At 36.3% G+C, this 9600-nt stretch overlaps 1 protein-coding gene across 1 annotated transcript in view; it reads right to left on the minus strand.

Moving 5' to 3' along the window:
- The window catches only part of LOC103508577 (ribosomal protein S6 kinase alpha-5-like), a 122714-nt gene extending 114226 nt beyond the window's left edge, over positions 1–8488 (minus strand). The window contains 2 exon segments of the mRNA XM_026823149.1: positions 7751–7825; positions 8404–8488. Coding sequence (XP_026678950.1) covers positions 7751–7825; positions 8404–8488 — 160 coding nt within the window.
- Between the last annotated feature and the right edge of the window lie 1112 nt (positions 8489–9600).

A 9600-nucleotide genomic window follows, 5' to 3' on the forward strand; every position in this document is an offset into this window, starting at 1 on the left:
ATTACTGTAAACATTGAAGAGACTCGCATCATCAACAGAGGAACACATGAGAACATTCAGAAAGAAACCTAATTTGAAGACTTGATTGAATTCACTGATGACGGTGGGGGAACGGCAATTGCAAGCTTTGATAAGCAGGAATATACTCGTAATCAGGATGGTTTATAGTTATAATCAGAATTGTTATAATCATCTGGTATGCCAGTCTATTACCATCAGCACAAGCTTCTCTACCGAATAAGTCTTTGTGCATATTATATTAGTAGGGCTCATCACTTTGTGTTACTTTGTTGTGCAGTAGCTTGCAAGCGGATGTGTGGGGGTTTGAGGTTTTAATTGAATTCAGCTGAAGGTTTCTGCCAGAACTCGGAGATGTCTGTTTTAGGACACGGGTGTGCTTGTCCGATTTAGAATTGCATGTCAAGGAATATTTAAACATTCTTAACTTAGGATTTACCACTGCATAGCATCAAAACAGATACCTATTTAAAAACGGTAGGCATGGTCTGTGTTCGGTCAAATATGAGCTGTCATCTCATCGTTTAACATGGCTTCATCATTTGCTAAAATGAAGGACATTGAAACCGAAGTTCCCAAAGTGATGGTGTTTCATAAAGAATGGAGAAGTCTCTTCAATTTCTCGTGTAATCATGTTAAGACACAAAGTACCTAAATTGAGAATTATAATTTTAATTACCATAATAATTACCACCATTAATGAGTCTATTTATAACCCAGGCGATAATGGTGACTGTCTGGTCTTGTAAACCAGAAATTCCGAGGCAAACAGACCTGTAATGAATTTATTCAAAGTTGATTTAGGCAATAAAAAAATAAAATGTGAGATTCAATTGGTCTCGGTTCCCAATTTAATTGAAACTGGTAATTTTAGCATATAACCTAGAACTATAAGCCTTGTGCAAGCAGTAAAAGTAGGTGGGGTGCTAAATTAGGTAGGAACACTTTTTTTGCAAGGAAGAAAAAAAAAGCAAAATTTCCTCATTATCCGTGCATTTAATGTTACAAAAAAATTAAACCATTTAGTTGACTGTATCAATAATTTCATATCAATAAAATTGGTCAACTAAACTTGAAGCCCAAGGATATTGTCAATACTCTGATTCTGATCAGAACTGATTAGGTCCCGACTATTGCTGCCACCAGCATATTAAAACATCGTGTGGTCCCCGTGTAGTTTTTATCAATAAAATATTGTGTAGTTTTATCAGCAAGCTCCCATGATGTATTCGATATGCTAGAATTTAATCACGGGAGAGGCTCACTCGATAAAATTTATCAGAAAGTTGTATGTTTTGTATTCCAAACCGAGATAAGACACGGACCCGCCGTGATATTGGAGGTGCAATATGTTCTAGATCTGATAATAATAACAATAATAATATTACATATGTTAATAATAACAATAACAATATTACATATGATAATAATAACAACAGTAACAATAAAATAATATTACATCTGATAAATACCCATGGTGGGACTCGTAACATTCGAATAACATATGACACCACATTGTGGAGTTCCACTATCAAAATCTAGACTAGAGGCTTATTTTCATCTGTTTGTTTGAATTGTTTGTCGACGATTTTTTTGATGCTTTGTTGGAATTGAATTTAGATCGGACAGCATCATATACCGTTTGGACCTCGGGTGATGACGCGCTATGTTAAATGATTGATAAATTTGTATTGAACCTTCGGCATTGGAAGAAAATCAATTTACCTTACAACCGTGACTGCTTGTTAGGTACTTGTAGGTTACTTATATGACGATAAACGGGTCTAGAGATGAGATTGAAAACCGTAATACAGTGATCCATTTGCAAATTAAATAATAAATTTCCCTCAAGAGATGGCATTTCCACTTCCAATCTCACCGAATAGTTCCTATATTTTCCCGTCCATCCATTGCAAATGGGGAAGTGAACTCAAGAATCATTAAGAACAATTTCTATCAAAGCACAGGTAAAAAAAAACTTTGCCATATGAAGCATATGAAAGAGAAAGTATTGGCAGACCAAAGCAGTAATTCACCTGTAGGGACAGTAACCTGTATAGGAGATGGGATTGCTATAGTATGGACGAGGAAATATGGCAGTTTTTAACAGTCACTACCAATTCTAAATCTTCAAAAACTGCCAAAACTACTACATATCGTCGCTGTCAATACGAACTATCGTAAGTGCAAAATCTCTATTTTTCAGGAGAGCCAAATAAAGATTTTGGTGATCTTTGACAATTTTTGATATTTTTTCTTTTACAGTTTTATGTAGTATTATTAATTCTTGCGGTTCCAAATATTAATGAGATTTTATGTACTTTATAAGGTTCCTATTTACTTACTAGTGAAATTCACAAAAACAAAAAATAATAAAATTGTAAGTACCTACCTATGTACCTACACTTACGATAGTTCGTACTCTAAGGTTAAAGTTCAAAAACAATAAGTATAGGGCAAAATAGGAAACCACGAACTATCGTAAGTGGCACTTACGATAGTTCGTACTGAATGTTAATCCAATATGGGGCGAAATAGGAAACCATGAACTATCGTAAGTGTATAGGTACTTACAATAGTTCGTGCTTACTCAAAGACTTCAAAATTCAGTTACGTCAAAAACAAAATCTTTTACACTGTGTGAAGGACGCTGAATTCAGTTACGATACTTTGTGACATAAAAAAACGCGTTTTTCTACCCCCTACACGTATCTTAACTCAAAATCTCAAAATTTTCACTTACGATAGTTCGTATTGACAGCGACGATATGATGTAACAATGTAAATTTTTGGTTCCCCCCACAAGAGTTGCTCTCAGTAGTGATGGGAAAAATGAAACTTTTCAGGGCTCCGGATCCCAGGTTTCGAAACGCTCTAAGGTTTCGGATCTGAGTTCTGAAACTGAAACCGAAACCTTGAAAGCTTCGGATACCTATGAACTCACTTGACTTCATTAGCATGATTTTGTTGAACTTGGTAATGACTTTAGTACAATCCGAGTTATTACCTATGAACTCACTTGACTTCATTAGCATGATTTTGTTGAACTTGGTAATGACTTTAGTACAATCCGAGTTATAAAGAATAAAAAGATATTTTGTATCATGAATATAATTGACTCCAAAAAGCTCCCTGAGGATGACGAAACAGGAAAGAGAACAGACGGAATATTGATAAAACAGCGATGAAAATTGGTCAAAAGAATATATTTTTTTAGACCAAAATGAACACGGAAACAATTAGACAAAGGACACCATGAAAAGTAAAGCAACAACACAAACATCACGAAAAGACAAAAAAGGTCAAAAGAAATATACAAATGAAATTTTACATTAGATAAATTATGAACACAAAGAGGTAGGGAGCAACTCCCGCACCAACCTCAGCAAAAACAGTTTGAGCCTCATTAAAAAACATTATGCAATGGAAAGTTGAAAGTAGAGAGGGATATGGAAAGCGCATTGAGAATATAAATAAAAGTATGTACCACCATGACAGAGAAAGTATGAACGGAGCAGAAAGCAAATATGTAGGACGAGAGAAGAGAAGGTAAAATATATCACCAGAGAAGTTATGGATCGAAAAGAAGTGGAAAATGGAAGAATTGAACAGAAGAGAGGAGAAGAGAAGAAGTTATAGATAAAAAAAGAAGGAAAGTTAGAAGAGAAAGTAGAGCGAAGAATAAACGAGATAAAAAGAGAACGAGCTAGAGTGAACAAAAGTGGGAAGGAGGGATGGAGAAAGAGCCGGGAAACATGAAAAGGTGGAAGAACAAGGGCTGAAACTGAAAGGGGAAAGAAGGTGGAGAGAAAGTATGTCAACATTGTGTTGGAAAAAGTACACGCTACAGCTACATGATGTCCAAGCTAACGCAAGTTCATACTGGAAGGGACATTATACAAAAATGGAAAATAGTAATAATAATGTTCAAGAAAAAGTGTACAAGGGTATATTAAAATATGTATAAGGAAAGAAAAAAACATGTAACTTACCCTATGATTAAAGCGTATGGAAAGTGTGGTAAAAGGTGACATAAAGGTAGACCAACAATATGTAAAAGAAGAAGACATGACAGAATAACCTGGCTGGACAACCTGCAGGTTCTTTTTGGAACATTTGTCTAAGCATACAAAATAGTTGAAAAGATGAAAATTAATAACAAATCCAACTCAATCCTGATGAAGTGACTAGGCGACGCACTTCAAAGACTTCGTGATGCAGACAAGACACGAGAAAACCTTGTAGAAATACCACAGGAAACAATAAAGAACGAAATAACATAATCCATAATAAGAAGCAATGAAGCAGAAAGAGAGACACGGGGAAAATAAAGAATAGGAAGATAAAGAGGTGAACGAAGGAGAATTGAGAAAGAAAAAACCTAAGAGAAAAAGAAGGTAAAGGGAATACTTGGAAGAGAAAGGAAGATGAAGAACTAAGAGAAGAAGGAGATCAAGTAAAAAAGACGAAAGAAAGGTGGGGATAAAGGAAAGTTAAGGAAGAGAAGAAGGAGGTGAAACACATACAAAAGAGGATAAAAGACAATATAGGACAATATGTGAGGAAGAAGATGAAGAAAAAGCAGACGAAGTTGACAAAGAAAAACAAAAAGTAAAAAGTAGACAAAGAAGTGATAGGAGGGATAAAAGTTTGAAATATTGTAAAGTGTGTTGCATTAGCTTTCAGATCTGGAGCGTCTTTTGTTCTTCCATAGGTAAATACATTTTGAACATCTTGGCAATAGCAAATTAATGAAAAACAGCAAAAACTAACCAACATAAACTGAAGACCTAACCCTGAGTGATTCGCCGAAAACTGGTGCATCCAAAGTTGTAAAACCGTCGAAGCTATTCACATTATTGAAATCTGATATACTCTGCTTTGGAAGCACCGTGTACATTGAACGTATGTATCACAGTATCTCTATTATCGAGTATAGAGTATCACTAGTCGCTCGTATTGGGTGTTCGATGTATGAACTGAATGGCATAGCCATAGCAACAACATAGAACCAGCCACAAGTCTCAGAACATAATTATCATAGCAACAACATAGAACCAGGCACAAGTCTTAGAACACATCATAGCAACAACATAGAACTAGGCACAAGTCTTAGAACACATCACTGTGCCATCTAGTTCATCTCATGATAGAGAGGAGGGGTTCTCAAAACTTGCCAGACGAGAAAATTCTAGAAGGAAATTTTGTCTAAAAAATCCTGAAATCCTGTCGTCAAAATATTTGCGAAGCTTCACGACAAAATGACGTTGGGAGATGGACTACTCTTAGCCCTAAAAGTACAATAGGTATTTTACTCCCTGATTATGATGTGATTACTCGTACGTCATATCATATCGTTTGTCATGAGCGAAATATTATAAAAAGCGAAGTTCTTCATGGAATAACACCCCCTACTTGTCCAGTGCCCAACAATGTATCACCTACATACCTATCAGCACAAGATATACTAGCACTACCAAGCCAGATAATAACGGTATTAGGAAAAATCGAAGTTAAAGCTAAAACCAATATTTAAATATACATAATAATATGTATGTAGGAATTAACTCCATCCCTCAACTTGATAAACCCGGCCTTAGAAGAGGAATTCCAGAAACTTTCATAACTGACACTACATAATCAAAAACTGAAGAAAATCGTCAACACAACTCCACTTACAGACATGAAAAACATTCCCAGTACTCATCAACGAATCCCACAGACTCGGAACAACAAAATCAAGAGCAACAAAACAAAAACAGCACAAAATCATCAACAACATGTATAGGAATAGTTGTAGATTAACATACTTGAACGTGCATGAGGTTTTTCAGTCATAACCTTGGCGGCAAATTAAACAGTTCTAGGCTACAGAGTGTATCCAAAGTCCCCAACTATAGAATAGAAGAGATCAGAGAAGAGAGAAGAAAAGGGGAGAGAAGAGAAAAGAGAAGAAAAGGGAAAAGAAAAGAAGGATATATGTAAGCAATATCTCGAGATAAGTAGGTAACATCTTTTCTTTACTGCCTGAATAAGTTTTTGTTCTTCCATAGGTAAATACATTTTGAACATCTTGGCAATAGCAAATTAATGAAAAACGGCAAAAACTAACCAACATAAACTGAAGACCTAACCCTGAGTGATTCGCCGAAAACTGGTGCATCCAAAGTTGTAAAACCGTCAAAGCTGTTCACATTATTGAAATCAGATATACTCTGCTTTGGAAGCACCATGTACATTGAAAGTATGTATCACAGTATCTCTATTATCGAGTATAGAGTATCACTAGTCGCTCGTATTGGGTGTTCGATGTATGAACTGAATGGCATAGCTCTCGCAGCAGTGAGCGGAAGTGTCGTTAGCAACAACATGGAACCAGGCACAAGTCTTAGAACACATGATAGCAACAACATAGAACCAGGCACAAGTCTTAGAACACATGATAGCAACAACGTAGAACCAGGCACAAGTCTTAGTACACATCATAGCAACAACATAGAACCAGGCACAAGTCTTAGAACACATCACTGTGCCATCTAGTTCATCTCATGATAGAGAGGAGGGGTTCTCAAAACTTGCTAGACGAGAAAATTCTAGAAGGAAATTTTGTGTGAAAAATCCTGAAATCCTGTCGTCAAAATATTTGCGAAGCTTCACGACAAAATGACATTGGGAGATGGACTACTCTTAGCCCTAAAAATACAATAGGTATTTTACTCTCTAATTATGATGTGATTACTCGTACGTCATATCATATCGTTTGTCATGAGCGAAATATTATAAAAAGCGAAGTTCTTCATGGAATAACACCCCCTACTTGTCCAGTGCTCAACAATGTATCACCTACATACCTATCAGCACAAGATATACTAGCACTACCAAGGCAGATTAGGAAAAATCGAAGTTAAAGCTAAAACCAATATTTTAATATATACTTAATATGTATGTAGGAATTAACTCCATCCCTCAACTTGATAAACCCGGCCTTAGAAGAGGAATTCCAGAAACTTTCATAACTGACACTGTTGGCAAGAGATTAAACACAGTTTGGGAAACCCTTAGCACATTCTTTCAGTGTAGGTAATCACCAGCCTGAATAAGGCAGTGAGATGTTAAGTAACAGAACTACAGAACAGTTTGGCATGTGAAATACATATCAGCAAGGCCATTCATACTACACGTCTCAATTTACTGACATGTTGATCCTTTGTGATCTTTTAATGAAAGGAAGAACTCCCAGGAAACCAGGAATTCACACCAAACTTGACGTCTCATGGAATTTCGAATACATATCGTCTTCTTTGAAGTAGCTGATGCCAAAAGAGCCTCAAAAAATTTCAAAATAAGATAATATAAATGAAAATAAGAGGTAAAACTAATACTTATATGGATAAGACACTTACCACCAGTACCCAAAACTCTGAGCAAGTCAAAACATGACATGTCCACCCTCGGACCCGGTGTTCCTGTGAGATTAACTGTAACAGAAGAACAAGACAAAATGTTAGACACACTTGAAACAACAAAAACATTAAAGAAAATACATTAAAATCTAGTCAATGAAAGGAAGAACTCCCAGGAAACCAGGAATTCACATCAAACTTGACGTCTCATGGAATTTCGCATACATATCGTCTTGTAGCTGGCAAAAAGAGCCTCAAAAATTTCAAAATAAGATAATATAAATGAAAATAAGAGGTAAAACTAATACTTATGTGGAAAAGACACTTACCACCAGTACCCAAAACTCTGAGCAAGTCAAAACATGACATGTCCACCCTTGGACCCGGTGTTCCTGTGAGATTAACTGTAACAGAAGAACAAGACAAAATGTTAGACACACTTGAAACAACAAAAATTAAAGAAAATACATTAAAATCTAGTCAAACAAATAACATTATCACTGATCAGTGGTTCGATTCAAATTATTTAAACATTAAAACATGGAATTGGACAGACCCAAACTACATTAATCGTAGGCTCAGTGACCAAACAAGTACATCAAACAAATCATTAGCTCTTATCAATGACATATTAAGTACAAAATCTAGTCAAACAAATAACATTATCACTGATCAGTGGTTCCATTCAAATTATTTTAAACATTAAAACATGGAATTGGGCAGACCCAAACTACATTAATCGTAGGCTCAGTGACCAAACAAGTACATCAAACAAATCATTAGCTCTTATCAATGACATATTAAGTACCAATAAGTCCCGGGTAATGTACAAGGTTGAAAAAAAACAATGCCCACTATTCAATTTTTCTAAGTACTTATTTAAATTCATTACATTCAAGAAATGCAAAGTGAACATTCAACGATTCTTACAGCGATGTTGCAACGGTGCCATAACAGAATTAAAAGTCCTTGTGCGAGTTGCGTCTGTGAAGAGTTTTGATTAACTCCTGACCAAACCGCTTCATATCACCGCTGACCATCTTGACCACAACCGTAGAGATCCCCATCGCGTTACAACACCAGGGAAACTGTAAACTTCTCTAGTTCTCTCTGTTCTAGTGATGCTCAGAGAGTTTCTGATACAGTGGAACCTTGATTATTTCAACTAGTTGGGACCGCGGGTAGTTGAAATGATCACTTTCTATGATCTTTTCCTCTGATAAGATAGGATATCCTTTGAAAGATAGAAAAAAAACAATGGATTTTGGAGTCGAAGAAAAAGCAGACGAAGTTAACAAAGAAAAACAAGAAGTAAAAAGTAGACAAAGAAGTGATAGGAGGGATAAAAGTTTGAAATATTGTAAAGTGTGTTGCATTAGCTTTCAGATCTGGAGCGTACGAGATTACGAGACGATGAAGGAGGAGAAGGAGGAAGTGGAAGGAAAAGTGACTAAAGGGAAGAGGAGGGAGACAAAAGGGGAAAAAGACACAAAAGGGAACAAAGGGAAAGGAAAAAACGAGGACAAAAAAGAAGAAGCGGAGGATGATGACAAAAGCGAGAAGAAGGCATCGTTTGAAGATGCAGACGACGTATGGAGAATAACTGATGGGGCTGATAAAGGAATAGATAGAAGGGGGAGGAGGGAAGAAAACAAAGGTGGGAAAAGACAGGGGAAGGAACGAGGAAGAAGGAGAGGGTAAGGAAGATGAGAGGAGGGAAAAACAAAGGTCGTAAGAGGAGGAAAAGAAGAAGAGATAAAGATGGGGAAGGGATATACAGAAGAGAGGAAAAGAAGAATAAAGAGAGGAAAATAAGAAGATAGAGAACGAAAAGAACAACGAAGAAAGGGTAAGAAGATGAAAGAGGGAGACTCAAGGAAGAAGAAAGAAGAGAAAAAAAAAGAAGATGAGGCAAGAGAAAAGAAAGAAGAAGTGGACACAAAAAAAAAAGAAAAGCTCCGATGTTTTTCTCGCTTTTAGCCAAGAAGAAAAAAAGCACGTACCTCTTTTATACTTTTTCCTTCTTATTTTTCTCCCCCTCTTCTTCTTCTTCTTCCTCAGGACCTCTTTGGGTGAGAGAGCAAGTGGAGGATTTTGCGTGGCTTGTTCTGACCACGACGGAATAATTATTATGGCCCGATTTCCAGCGATATTAGCAAAGCCGGATATGGCAGGCTAT

This window comes from Diaphorina citri, unplaced genomic scaffold, assembly GCF_000475195.1.
Source record: "Diaphorina citri unplaced genomic scaffold, Diaci psyllid genome assembly version 1.1 scaffold411, whole genome shotgun sequence".
Classification (NCBI taxonomy): Eukaryota; Metazoa; Arthropoda; class Insecta; order Hemiptera; family Psyllidae; genus Diaphorina; species Diaphorina citri.